Source organism: Lacerta agilis, chromosome 11 (assembly GCF_009819535.1).
Source record: "Lacerta agilis isolate rLacAgi1 chromosome 11, rLacAgi1.pri, whole genome shotgun sequence".
Taxonomy (NCBI): domain Eukaryota; kingdom Metazoa; phylum Chordata; class Lepidosauria; order Squamata; family Lacertidae; genus Lacerta; species Lacerta agilis.
The window spans coordinates 30,513,187-30,528,030 of record NC_046322.1 but is presented as its reverse complement, the minus strand read 5'-3'; the positions used below and the strand labels follow the sequence as shown (position 1 = coordinate 30,528,030).

The 14,844-nt window shown below is 41.6% G+C and overlaps 1 protein-coding gene across 2 annotated transcripts in view; it reads right to left on the bottom strand.

Annotated features, from left to right (window-relative positions):
* ATG10 (autophagy related 10) overlaps window positions 1–14,844 on the bottom strand; it is a 105,948-nt gene that overhangs the window by 723 nt on the left and 90,381 nt on the right. The window contains exons 5-7 of one of the 2 annotated variants that reach the window (XM_033163700.1): window positions 10,176–10,244; window positions 4,906–5,003; window positions 3,785–3,900 (exon numbers count right to left, since the gene is read on the bottom strand). In XM_033163700.1, the coding sequence (XP_033019591.1) occupies window positions 3,789–3,900; window positions 4,906–5,003; window positions 10,176–10,244 (279 nt within the window). In that variant the 3' untranslated portion in view covers window positions 3,785–3,788. The remainder of the gene's footprint in view (window positions 1–3,784; window positions 3,901–4,905; window positions 5,004–10,175; window positions 10,245–14,844) is intronic. The other variant, XM_033163699.1, reaches the window with a different exon arrangement.

Sequence of the window (14,844 nt, the reverse complement as noted above, 5' to 3'; positions counted from 1 at the left end):
CAGGGCGGGCGCCACTACCGAGAAGGCCCTCTGCCTGGTTCCCTGTAGTTTTGCTTCTCGCAGTGAGGGAACCGCCAGAAGGCCCTCGGCGCTGGATCTCAGTGTCCGGGCTGAATGATGGGGGTGGAGACGCTCCTTCAGGTATACAGGACCGAGGCCGTTTAGGGCTTTAAAGGTCAACACCAACACTTTGAATTGTGCTCGGAAACGTACTGGGAGCCAATGCAGATCTCTCAGGACCGGTGTTATGTGGTCCCGGCGGCCACTCCCAGTCACCAGTCTAGCTGCCGCATTCTGGATTAATTGCAGTTTCCGGGTCACCTTCAAAGGTAGCCCCACGTAGAGCGCATTGCAGTAGTCCAAGCGGGAGATAACCAGAGCATGCACCACTCTGACAAGACAGTCTGCGGGCAGGTAGGGTCTCAGCCTGCGTACCAGATGGAGCTGGTAGACAGCCGCCCTGGACACAGAATTAACCTGCGCTTCCATGGACAGCTGTGAGTCCAAAATGACTCCCAGGCTGCGCACCTGGTCCTTCAGGGGCACAGTTACCCCATTCAGGACCAGGGAGTCCCCCACACCCGCCCGCCTCCTGTCCCCCAAAAACAGTACTTCTGTCTTGTCAGGATTCAACCTCAATCTGTTAGCCGCCATCCATCCTCCAACAGCCTCCAGGCACTCACACAGGACCTTCACCGCCTTCACTGGTTCTGATTTAAAAGAGAGGTAGAGCTGGGTGTCATCTGCATATTGATGAACACCCAACCCAAACCCCCTGATGATCTCTCCCAGCGGCTTCATATAGATATTAAAAAGCATGGGGGAGAGGACAGAACCCTGAGGCACCCCACAAGTGAGAGCCCAGGGGTCTGAACACTCATCCCCCACCACCACTTTCTGAACACGGCCCAGGAGGAAAGAGCGGAACCACTGTATAACAGTGCCCCCAGCTCCCAACCCCTCTAGCCGGTCCAGAAGGATGTTATGGTCGATGGTGTCAAAGGCCGCTGAGAGATCCAGCAGAACCAGGAAACAGCTCTCACCTTTGTCCCTAGCCCGCCGGAGATCATCAACCAGCGCGACCAAGGCAGTTTCAGTCCCATGATGAGGCCTGAATCCTGATTGGAAGGGATCCAAATGGTCCGCATCTTCCAGGCGTGCTTGGAGTTGTTCAGCAACCACCCGCTCAATCACCTTGCCCAAGAATGGTAAATTTGAGACTGGGCGATAGTTGGCCATATTGGCCGGGTCTAGAGATGTTTTTTTAAGAAGCGGTTTAATGACCGCCTCTTTCAGCGGGTCTGGAAAGATTCCCTCGCAGAGGGAAGCATTCACCACCGCGCAGAGCCCATCGCCCAGCCCTTCCCGGCTAGCTTTTATAGGCCAGGATGGGCAAGGATCTAGGAGACAGGTGGTCGGTTTCACTCGTCCAAGCAGCCTGTCCACATCCTCGGAGGTAACAGATTGGAATTGATCCCATGAAACATGACTAGACAGGGCTCTAGCACTCTCCCGCCCCGGCCCTGCTCCCACGGTGGAGTCTACCTCCTTCTGAATCTGAGCGACTTTATCTGCAAAAAACTTTGCAAAAGCATTGCAGGAGATCTTGGGGTCCCTACCAGACCCCGGTGATAAAGGTGGTTCTGCTAGGTTGCGAACCACCTGGAAGAGTCTCCTGCTGCTGTTTTCTGCAGATGCAATAGAAACAGCGAAGAAGGTCCTCTTCGCTGTCGCCATTGCCACTTGGTAGGCTCGAAGTTGAGCTCTAACCCGTGTCCGGTCTGATTCAGAATGAGTTTTCCGCCACCGGCGCTCTAGCCGTCTCAGCGACTGTTTCATCGCCCTCAGCTCCGGGGAAAACCACGGAGCTGTCCGGGCTCCATGCAATCGGAGAGGACGCTTCGGAGCCAGACAGTCAATAGCCCTGGTTAACTCCGCATTCCAGCGGGCCACCAGGGAATCAACTGAAAGGCCATCAACATGGGATAATGCATCCCCTACCACTCTCTGGAAACCAATTGGATCCATTAAGTAGCGGGGGCGGACCATCTGAATCGGTCCCACCTCCCTGCAGAGGGGAAGGGTCGCAGAGAAGTCCAGCTGCACCAGGAAGTGATCTGACCATGGCACTTCTTTTGTTTCACTTTTACTTAGTGTCAGATCACCAACATCCATAGAGGTAAACACCAGGTCTAAGGCATGTCCGCGGCTATGAGTTGGACCAGACTTATTCAGGGACAGCCCCATGGAGGCCATGCTTTCCACGAAGTCCCGAGCGGCCCCTTGTAAGGTCGTGTCGGCATGGATGTTAAAATCCCCTAAGACAACCAAACTAGGTGTCTCCAGGAGCATATCCGCCACGACCTGAAGCAGCTCGGGCAGGGAATCCTTGGTGCAGCGGGGAGGTCGGTACACCAAAAGGAATCCTGTACTGCCCCTATTGCCCAACTTCCAGAACATGCACTCAGAAAACTGGGTCTTCCCAATAGGACGCCTGGTGCAAACTAATGACTTCCTAAAAATCACTGCAACCCCCCCTCCCCGCCCAGATGGCCTGGGTTGCTGTGCGTAAGAGAAACCTGGTGGACAAGCAGCGGCAAGGACAGGCCCATCTGCTTCATCCAACCAGGTCTCTGTTACACATGCCAGGTCAAATCCTCCATCCACAATCAAGTCGTGGATGGCAGTGGTTTTGTTAATCATTGACCTGGCATTACACAGCAACACTTTCAGGTCATGTGGGTATCCCCTGCTGATTCCAGTATCCATCCGGTCAGGACCAGACCTGGAGGCAGGGATAGTCTTCAGACAACGACTAAACCTGCCTCCTCGGTAATGACATGGTCTGGTCTTAGCGTGACTCCTCCTCCTGCCCATGATCACTGAGATATCAGCATGCACTAGACTTGCTTAAATTAAGTCACTCCTGATTTTATTTTATTTTATTTTTTGGCGACCTCTCCTTCAGCTACTAAAAAGGTTATTGGCAGTGTTTCAATATACTGCTTCACTGCAGAGAAAAAGTGCTTGGGTATAAGTAGCAGGGGTGCCAACTTTAATAAAATATTGGGGGAGGTAGGTAAGCCCCACCCCATATAACCAAATGCCCAAAATGCCAGTTGTTGTTATAGGTGGGTGGGATTCCACAGAAGCAGCACAACTAAAGAGAAAGCCCTTCAATATATATTTAATGTGTTTTACAGTTAAGGAATGTCTACAAAACCAATTGTACAAGTCATTCAACCAAAGGAAAAGCAAATGATACTCTGGGCACCATTTTTACATGAAAAGTAGCGTTGGTTTCTAATCCCCATTAGCCCCAGCCAACATGGCAAATAACCAAATATGATAGCGGCTGAAGACCTGCAATTTCTGGATAACCACATGTTCCCCATATGTTTTACATGTGTGTGTGTGTGTGTGTGTGTTCATTCTTGTACAAAGTATCAGGGTGGTGTACAACAAAAGTTACAGAAGAAAAAAAAAATGGCAATAAAATATGCATAGGGGAAAAAGATGAAGTATCCTAAGCCAGAATGCCAACCACCATCACAGACAGCTTAGCTGGTAGATGTGAAGCACTTTTACTATAATAATCTGCAATTGCTAAAATCAGAAATAAAAAGGACGTACAAGTTTAAGGTTTAAGGTGATGATGAAGATATTAACAAACAAAAACAATGTTTTATTTTAAGCATTGATAAGCAGATCCAGAATAGTATATAACAAATTGGAAAAGAGTAACATGGCTTTTAAATATGCAATTTTAAGTAAGATTTTTTACCTCTTTAGTCAGCACTTGTAGTCTGCTCAGAATTGGCTTTTGCATAACTCAGAGGCAGATTGAGACCCACCATTGGGCCTACGATACTCAGCCATGAAATAATATAGTTTGTATTCCTACAAAGCAAAAAGAAAATAACTTTTTTACACTCTAGCTAACTTTAAAAGCTTGGATATCATTTTAAATGGCTACCAATTTTTATAAAATTGATAAAACATTGCACACATCATTACTATGGAGGAGGGGGAAATCCCAAAATGCCCTAATTGGAAGTTCTGACGTTCCAAGTTTTGTGTAACAATAATCTGAAACCGCCAACTTTAAGGTTGTAAAAATCCAGAAACAATGAGTTTCTTTATAAACAAAGCATATCTATAACAATAAAAGCTACAACCAAAGAAATGAAACAAAGAACAACACAATGAACTGTCAATGAAACATCTCAACAGATCTAAAAAACATACTCCCAAATCAAATCTACTAAAGCTCTGAAGCTAGGTCTAGCATAAAGCCTGCTTAAACAAGAACATTTTACATGATCTTCTGAAGACCTGCAAGGTTGGGTTCAGTGGGTACAGCATTGCAAAATATTAGTATATTCTAAGCGGAGTCCCTCTAAATCACGGAAGTAATTAGGGAAAGGATATCTCGAGTTCCAAATCATGGAAGCTAGAAGATCAGACCTTGCTTGTAATTTTGTCTCCCATCACACATTTATCTTTGAAACTATGCAGCTGAACATTTCTTTTGAAGAAGAAAAAATGAAAACACAAATTCTCAGAATTCCCTGGGTCATACATGAGTAGCCAGAGGCCATAAGAAGCCCCTGGGGATAATATTTTCCACTCAAGACTTTTAATCATAGAAATTCCAGAGGAGCCTAGTCCACGCATGAATAACAAAGAAGACCAAGTAAATATTATGAACATGAAATTTGAGAAACACCTCCTAAAATGTCCAAGGACTATCAGCAACACCCCAGGTTTATTACAGTATAAGATAAAGAACAAGTTAAAGAATTGTGCCTTATTTCTAACCTGAGTTTGTCTGGCTACAACAGTGCACTTTTACTTGGTTATTTAGCGTGAATATGAGAACCTAATAAACTTGATACTACTTGCCTGCTTTGTTTATATGAACTGGATAACACCGCAGACATAAATTCATTTGTCCGACAAGGATGAAGAACAAAGAAAGGCTGTCCAAGCAATGGATGCTCCTGAAAAAGATCAGCCATGCTTTTATTATTTATATAGCACTTTCAGTATCCAAAGTAGTTTACAATCATTATTGCATTTGTAATGTTTTCTTAGGGTTCTCATTTTACAGATGAGGAATGGAAGGTTAAGCAATAGCGACTTGCCAAACACCAATACATCTAAATCTAAGACTTTAGACTAGGACTTCTAAATCCAAGACCAATGTTCTTTCTGATAGATTACACTCATTTATTTATGTGTCATATTCACTTCTCTACAGAAATATTAATAAATGAAACACCCAAAGCAATTAACATTCTTTTTTTTTTAAAAAATAAACATTTTAAACTTAAAAACAAAACACAAACAAGTTAGAACACAAAGGTCCAGTATAGATAACAGCACCAAGAGTGAGAAATCCAGGCATCATCAGACACCAACCAGGTTGAAAATCTGCTGAAACAAAAACATCTTCAAACAGCACTTCAACCAACACAGTAATGATGGTAAGCTAGATCTTCCAGGGCAAAGAGTTCCACAATAACAGAGAAGGCACTTTTACACGTTCTTGCCAATGGCACTTTGGATGTATCTCACCAGTTGATCTCACTGAGCAGACAGGAATGTATGGAAGGAGACAGTCATTTGAGTATCCTCATTAGACTTTGAACAGTCATCAAAGTGACCTATGTTAAAACTAAATTTATATAATCAAGCTATAGTCCAACACAATTTAGCATATTGACACAGGAAGAGATATATCAATTATACAAAGCTATGAAAGATGTAAACATTTTAAAAGAAACACAATAAACTTTATTAATTTATTACTAAAAATGAATTTACACAGTATCAAGCTATCTAAGACCTCTACTGGGTTCTCTGGGTATGCAGGTTCTCTGCCATTTGTTAATATTTTAGCTGTTCCCAAGCCTAGTACCTGTATGTACATGCAGAAAACAGCCTTAGGCCTCAGGGATTCAGTGTGCCAACGAACTATAACTATGTGCAATCATAGTAGTGAATCATCTGGATATTAGGCCAGATGATTAAATAGATAGTCTATATTAAAAATAGTAAGATGAGTATACTTTGAGAACATCCTGAAGATATTTAAGAACACCAGCTCATGTTAGAACATCACTTTATAAAGACTATACAAGAGAAAATAAGCTATTGGGGGAAACAGAAATTAAAGGGATTAAATAAGGGATTAGAATTGCTGGATAAATAAAAACATGTAATCCTTAAAGAACTTATTCTCTTGAAGGTATGGAGAGGGAATTATAGAGGTACCACAAATTCCATGTTTATTTCTGTAATTTGGTCTGTTCCACGCTGGATCCACTGAACTCTTCTACAGCAGTATGAGAGTTGTCTAAGCATATTAGTCACTGTTGGATTTGAATATCAGAATTTGCAATTGGTTCACAACAAGAGTTATTTTTTAATGTATTCCTGCAGTACAACAGTATTCGCTAGGAAGACATTTTGAGGCTACCTTTATGCTCTGCAATGACACCCCCTCTCCACACACACACCTCAAATGCAATGATTTTAAACTGGAGCCTAGCATACTTCAAGCCTAAAAAATACATTCCAAACAAATACCAAGAATTTCAAATACGACTAGAGTCTAGACCAGCCTCCCCGCACTCCAACCCATGCCATACGGGTGTTTGGGACTTCAACTCCCATCAGACCCAGCCAGCACAGCCACCCGGTTAAGGAAGGCTGGAAAGTAAATTATCTGGCCATCTGTAAGATTGAATACTAATGCTTTCTCTATTTACCAACTTACATGTACTGTACATTGAAACCAATGAATGTTTTTTTCACATTAAAGCACAGCCTACATCTGCACTGCTACAGATCTCAATTTACCAGCTACACTTTTGTAGACTCAGGACTGATTTCCATGTCTGATTACACAATGGAAAAAAATGCAGCAAGTGCCAACATTCAAGACTGACTTGCCAGCCAGAAACTGGGATTCTGCAAACCTGTAATCCCATGTATAGACCTGAAATACTAAAATGGACTTTGTTGCTAATTCCCCCTTTCCTTTGTATCTCTGTCCTGCCCCAAACAAATCTGCTCCAGAGGATTGAGAACACTTTGGGAAGTAGTGTGGGAAAGACTGCAGGAGAAAGGGAGGATTTTTGGAAAAGATTCCATCCCCTTTTTCACTCACATAAATCTCCACTGGATCAAAGAGCCTGTTGTCAATGGAAAGACACAATCGGATACAACCCCAACAGAGCAACATTTACTAATTCAACAAAGTTTATGTAGTAGAACACTAAAAATTGTTTGGGCTCCTTTTATTTTAATTCAGAAGACAGCCCAAACTACAAATTCATGCAAGGATGCTACCATCTGCTATCCATGCTAGTGAACTGATGCCATTCTGTATTATGAAGTAAATGCCAATCTGAATGAAAATATATTATTTCGTTCAGCTGTTAGACTGAATCTGAAATGTATGAAAATACTTCTAGCAAAGACAGATTTCTGAAAAAGACTATGTCCTGGAATTGGCAACAAGAGTTTTATCAATGACAAAAAAATTAACAAACACAAATTATAACACAGCTAGCAGGTAGCTATCCTTTCTTCAAACTAGAAAGTCAGCATGAGAAGCCATGGTGCCATAAATTCTCTCTCCTGGTGGCTTTCCAGTTCCTCAATATATTTATACTTGCCATGTGCTTCTGGATCCTGCCTCTCTCATCTTTCCTCTCTGCTTGTCTCTTCTCTCAAGGACACGGGCTAATATGCTCTAATATCAGAGAGGCACAAATATTGTGGTCTCACTTGCTTCATTAGCATTACTGATGGGGTGCCACAAAGAGAAGCACCTTTGTCCTAGGCAGCTAACAGCTTCATGGACAATTTCTATAAGGCCTTTGGCACAACCACCTTGTTCCCATTCCTTACAGTTACAGGTGGGTAGCCGTGTTGGTCTGCCATAGTCAAAACAAAATCGAAAATTCTTTCTAGTAGCACCTTAGAGACCAACTGAGTTTGTTCCTGGTATGAGCTTTCGTGTGCATGCACACGAAAGCTCATACCAGGAACAAACTCAGCCATTCCTTACAGTTAACTCAACTTGTATACAGCTTCTCTGTTTACTCCTGCATACACTCCCCCCCCCTCCAGATTTACTGAATTGCAGGTTATAAGCTATTGAGGCAGGCACTTGCCCTCCTACACTCTGTAAAGTTGGAATTCCATCACTGTTGTGATGGGTTCTTTCCCACAATATAGGATGCTTACTGACATACAATACACACTACTTTGTTAGTAGTGTTTTGCTGAAGATACTGAATATTAATTACACACACACCATGATCAGCTTAACCAATAACACACACGTTCAGATTTTTGTTAGAATTCCTGATTTTCCATCTAGACACAAAAGCAATTTCACAAGCTGAATTTTCACAAAATTGTATCATTAAGACTATTCACACAACAAAAAATAATATAATCTCCTTAGTTGTACAGTATATATTTTTAGATACTTTGTTGTTGTTGTTGTTGTTGTTGTTGTTGTTGTTGTTGTTGTTTTAACATGTTGTTTTTGTTAATCTAATTCTATGCTACCAACAGTCAGAACACTGTTGCACTAAAACAATGAACTGACAACCTTTCCCCAAACATTTTCTCTGACCTACATCTTGAGTCTCTGTACCCAGCATAGTGTCTTTATCTTGTTTCATCAGATAATGGCTCTGATATAATGAAGGTCATCCTGCTATTATACACCATTTTCTGTGTCAAGGATATTGCATTTTCCCACAGTTCAAAATACCGGTAAATATATTGTTGCTGGGAAAATAAGATCTTCTCCTGAACTAGCAGGGTCACTGGAATGTGGAATGCTGTCTAGAAAAGGATGGAACAAAAATCACAGAAATCTATTGGATAGTGTGCATGACATCAATGGTATTAAATAACAACACTGTGGCCCTACTTATGCATACATTCCAGTTATGTCTTGCCCATGTCTTGTTGTGCTGTGAATATGAACACATCAACTCTTCTTCAAGTTGTTTCTCTCTCCCCCTCATTCACACACATACACACCTACCTACCTTAGGACTTCAAATTGAGATTTTATCAATTATGGTCAATTATTGTCAATCACCCCTGAAGAAGTAGGTTCAAAGTCTTGGGGGTCAATTATTGTCAATTTCCCCTGAAGGAGTAGGTTCAATCCATCTCTGTAAAATGACAGGCCCAGGTGACCTGAGTGCCTTTTATGAGCTCTGGCTGATTTTTATTTTTTTTAAAACCAGTTATGGCCATTTTTGGACTGCAACACCATGCATTGGCAACATCCAGATTGGATTGTTGCAATGCACTCTATGTGGGGCTGCCCCTGAGGATGGCCTGGAAGCTGCAGCTAGTGCAAAATCCAGCAGCTTGACTGCTCACTGGGGCAGAATACTGCCACCATGTTACGCCACCACTAAAAGAATTGCACTGGCAACCAATTAGCTACCAGGCTAAGTATAAGGTGTTGGTACTGGTGTACAAAGGCCTATACAGTTTGAGACCCAGTCTAGATATCTAGTTATTTAATTATGGTATGTATCACATTTATAGCCTCCCTTTCCCCCAAGGAGTTCAAGGTACCATATAGTTCTCTTCCTCCCCATTTTATCCTCACAACAACCTGAGAGTTGAGTTAGTGGCTCAATGCCACCCAGTGAGATTCATGGCCAAGTGGAGATTTGAACCCTGGTTTCCCAGATCCTAGTCAGGCACTCTAATAATTACACCACACTACCTAGAAGATCACTTAACTACTTATATACTCAAATGATCACTGCACTCTGCAAGAGAGCCCATACAAATGTAGGAATCAGACCTCTAGTATGGAAATACCTGTTACATATCAAAGAGCTGGTACCTCTATTATATTTCCGGCACCTATTAAAGAACTTCTTTTTCCAACAACACTTTTAAGTGGATATTCTTTTCCCAGTCTCTGTATTAGGCTTGAAATTGCTTTTAGATACATTTTTACTGTTAAAATTGTTGAATCACTTTGGGATGTTTCACAGGAAATGATTCATAAATGAAATATATTTCAGATCCAGGTAAGTCTTCTCTTTATAGGCTGAGTGATCCCTATTGTGCACTCTGGATCACACATCAGACACATCATACAGATAATTTACCTCATTCAGCAGCAAGCCTACCCTCCCTTTGGTACATGTAAACATGATTGCCTTTGAATCAAGACTATTCTGAAACAAAAAAATGCAAATTTTCACTTTTGACTGATTATATCAATCCCCTAAAGTTGCTACTTTAGTTTACACTCAACACTCAAGTAGTTTGGAAGGAAGCTATATTTCTCAAACTTTTGTGCTAAGACTTTTATATGATAAGCTCAACTATGTCCTTTGGTTTGTGAGTTGTTAAAAAGTCTGATGTACCTCCAAGGTTAAACCAATGAAATGGAGGCACACTAAAGCAAGTTGTGGATAGTTGCCAATGCAATGAAGGTTATTGAAAGAGTTAGCAGCTCGGGGAATTGATAATGGAAAACTCGCTCCTTGTGTAGTTCCTAGAGCAGTTTCAAAAGCTACTGCTTCCTCTTTCTTTGTCCAAGCCACCAACTGGGATTGAGATATAGAAAATAGTATAGAGACATAGAAAGAGAAATGTATAAACAAAGTAAGAATGCCAAAATACATATGTTGAAAAACTTTCTACTATATGAAGTTTTCCTTAATTTTCGTGTCTGGAAATACTCTCCACAAAGGGGAAGTAGCATTTAGTTTCCAGATGTCAGGCTTATATATCAGTGATGAAAAGAAACATGAATCACACTGAGTTTTGCAAGCACAAACCTATTTAAATGAAAAATCAACTTAGTTTAGTTATAAATTAATCTTTTGTGGGTGAAACGGCTACTGCAGTAGACATTTCCTGATTAATGTGTGTTGGAATTTTGCAGGAGGCAACCTGACATGTATAGGAGCAAAAGTGTCTTCTGGACAGGAACAAAGCATCAAAAAGTGAAAATACTTTTCTGAAACTTAAAGCATTATTTCCGTGCAAAGAATGTGACAGCATCATAGACATGAAACGAAGGGTCTACCAGAATTCCCCCCCACCAACCTACCAGGCAAATTAATTTCCCACCACCATTTTCTTTATCATGGATTGTCAGACAGAAGATTCTGCTTGACTCTCTTTTTTAAAAGATCTTATTATGAAGGAAAGCCAGGAAATGCTTAATGACACATTGAACCTAATGATAATTAGTTTTATCTTCTGCTATAGAGCAATTCAGAGCGAAAACAGGAAGATAGCAGCTGTGATATTTTTAAAAAGCTTTTTGTTTTGCAATCTGAAAATAGGAATGCAGTCCTACACTAGGAGTTTGATGGCCCCAAAAGCCATTACATTATGGGGCAAGCTACTTTTTCCAGCGTGTGCAACAGCAGCATTCAATAAAGACAAATCTTTCTGGTTATGCTTCTTTTATCATTGACCAAATAAAATGTCATTTCTACTAGATCTCAATGAGAAAAAAATATGAAACACTCTCTTTTCATCCCAAGAGAAAGCAAACCATGCCTAAGTTCTAGCACCGACAAAACAAAACTTTCAGCCTGTGTTATACAACTTTAAGCACAAAGTGAGATAATGCCTAAAATAATATGTGAAATATTATCCATGTCAAATTTCAATTAACAATGAATGTCACTTTTGGGCATTACAGCAAGGTAATTAGTTCTGGATAGCTGGTATTGTGTGTTTTACTTCCCTTCCCCCAAACAGCAGGTATTTTGTTGTTGGTACAATTCCTGTAACAGCACCATTTATTTTCCCTGTCATAACTGGAGCTCCACCAGTAGTAATGGCTTCTATTTTCTCTAGTGCTACATTAAACTGCCTTGGAGCATCCATCATAGCCTTTATGGGCTCTCCATTTCTCCTATAGTGGAAAGGGATTGTTGTCCAAAACATCCTCTGTCACATCCAGTTTGCATGATATAGCTTTGATGAAAATCATTCATAGAGGGATGTCAAGACTTTTATCAAGGGCAGCAGAAAACGTTTGTAACTGAACATTTTTTTCAATACCACCTGAGACTTCAGCCATTCTTCAGACTAAGAGGAGGAAATAATAATAAACTTTACTTCCTGAAAACTCTGAGAAAAGAATGGTTGACATGCAATTAAAATACACAGGTTTGTGTCCAGTGCTCTGCCATCCAGATAGACATTGGACTAGTGAAGGTTGAAATTAACTAATTCATGGACTTAAGCAGCCTTACCCAATCTGGTGCACTTCAGATGTTTTGGTCCTTATCATTGGTCCTGTTGACTAGGGTTGCTAAGAATTTAGGTGCAACATCTGGAGGGCCCAGGTAGGGAAAGGCTGGGCTATAAAGACTAGATGCGCCTGACCACCAAAACATCCCCCTTCAGATATGTCCTCAAACCCGCACACAACACATCATTCTAGAACCCGTATATACAATTTGATACATGTTTGCTAAAGGTACGCCACTCAGCTGGGGTATAAAAAAGCAATGGAATTTTGATTTAGCGAAGGGATTTCAAATAGCAATGTTCCAAATATGCTCCAAGATAGTGATGAGACAAAGTAAGTACAACAATCCTGAGTTCACAGTGATTGCTAAAGTAGATGGGTAAACAGCAGAACAAGGGTCATGTTTGCCTATACATTGCTTAAATAATAAAGATTTCTAAACAATCCCTTTAAAAAAGAAACGGAAGTGGACACCCTTAATAAGGCCTCTCTCTGTTTGGATCATGACAGAAAAGGAAGTGCTCAATTCCCATTAGTCAGGCTGCCCTGCTGTTACTAGGGGAGAATGCTTCATTTTTTAACCAGAGCCTAGCCTCGCAATACAGCACTCAATCATTTGGAAGCTTGTTTTTGAAAAGAAACTGGAACTCTCACTATTTCAGCCATTACAAAAAAAAGAAAAGAAATATCAGGTCCAAATCCTTCTGCAATGGGAAATGAAGTTCAAAGTGGGAAACTTTATTTTATTTTCTCCATAAACTTACTTTTTAATTACAAATTAGCTAGGTAGCACATTTTGAATCAAAAGCTTCTGGCAACATTCCTCTGTTGACTTACTACCTTGCCCTTGTATATGTTCACTGAATCAAATACTGAGGTTTGAAAGAAAGGAACTGTTTAAGTTTGCAAGAAACAGGGCAGCCACAGTCTCAGCCAGAGACGATAACATACCAGTATTCCTTCCATATGGAACAATGTTGTGCACATTGAACAATATTTATAATACTTATTTTGGAGAAAAGCTAAGCACAGTATAAAGACACAGAATAGAGTGCTTCAATTTAAGGCCACTATATATGGAGCAGGTGGCGTTGTGGTTTAAACCACAGAGCCTAGGGCTTGTCGATCAGAAGGCTGGTGATTCGAATCCTTGTGATGGGGTGAGCTCCTGTTGCTCGGTCCCTGCTCCTGCCAACCTAGCAGTTCAAAAGCACGTCAAAGTGCAAGTAGATAAATAGGTACTGCTCCGGCAGGAAGGTAGACAGCGTTTCCGTGCTCTGCTCGGAAGTGGCTTAGTCATGCTGGCCACATGACCCAGAAGCTGTACGCCGGCTCCCTCGGCCAATAAAGTGAGATGAGCGCCGCAATCCCAGAGTCGTCTGCGCCTGGACCTAATGGTCAGGGGTCCCTTTACCTTTACCTTTTATATATGGAGCACACATTCCTAAGAAAATTGTTTTGAGAATCCTGCTTTTCAGATAAGACATATTGAAAATATGAAGCTGCCCTATACTGATTTAGACTACAACTATCCCAGGATTACCTATTCTGACTGGCAACTCTCCAGGGTCTCAGGTTGATTACTTTTGAAGCTCTCCTCCTGAGCTTATTGTAACTGGAGCTGCAAATTTAAGACCTTGTACATGCAAAACATGTGCTCTGCACTGAGATACAGTCTCTCCTCAGTATCCTCTATCAAGAAGGAGCTAATGTGGTACCATGTTGGCTACTTCTGTTCTACACTTTATTAGATTTAATAAAATAGAGACGCATTTCCCTGCTGTGATTGTTGCACCTAGAAAAGTGAGACTAGCAAGACATCACTTGAAATGCTACTGGATAATCAAGTGAAGGCAAATATATCAGAAGCTGCCATAGAAACAGTGAGACCTCTCTCTCTCTCTCTCTCTCTCTGTCATTCCCCCCCCCCAAAGACTTGTAATTCAAATTTATACAATGACAAATTGCCAACTACTCTGTGATGGAGCGTTTGTTCAGCAATAGAAGTCATTCGTTGTTATCTACATGTGCACAGAACTTTAAGGTACCATCATTCCATGTTAGTCTGTTGCAGCAAAAACAATGAGTCTTGTGGCACCTTAAAGACTAACAGATTTATTATGGGAAAAACCACAGAGCCTAGGGCTTGCTGATCAGAAGGTCGGTGGTTCGAATCCCCGCGACAGGGTGAGCTCCTGTTGCTCGATCCCAGCTCCTGCCCACCTAGCAGTTCAAAAGCACGTCAAAGTGCAAACAGATAAATAGGTACCACTCCGTCGGGAAGATAAACGGTGTTTCCGTGCGCTGCTCTGGTTCACAAGATGAGCGCCGCAACCCCAGAGTCGGACACGACTGGATCTAATGGTCAGGGGTCCCTTTACCTTTACCTTTAACCTTTCAAGGACTAGGGAAATGCAACCTGGTTATTTTCCAATACTTATTGTAACAAAATGATCTCATCGGGGTCTTCCTGTGAGCTGCTTATGAAACAGTGCCCACCCTTCTATTCCCATCTTTACTCCCCAGGTTCAAGCAAAAGTGATATTGGATCCAAA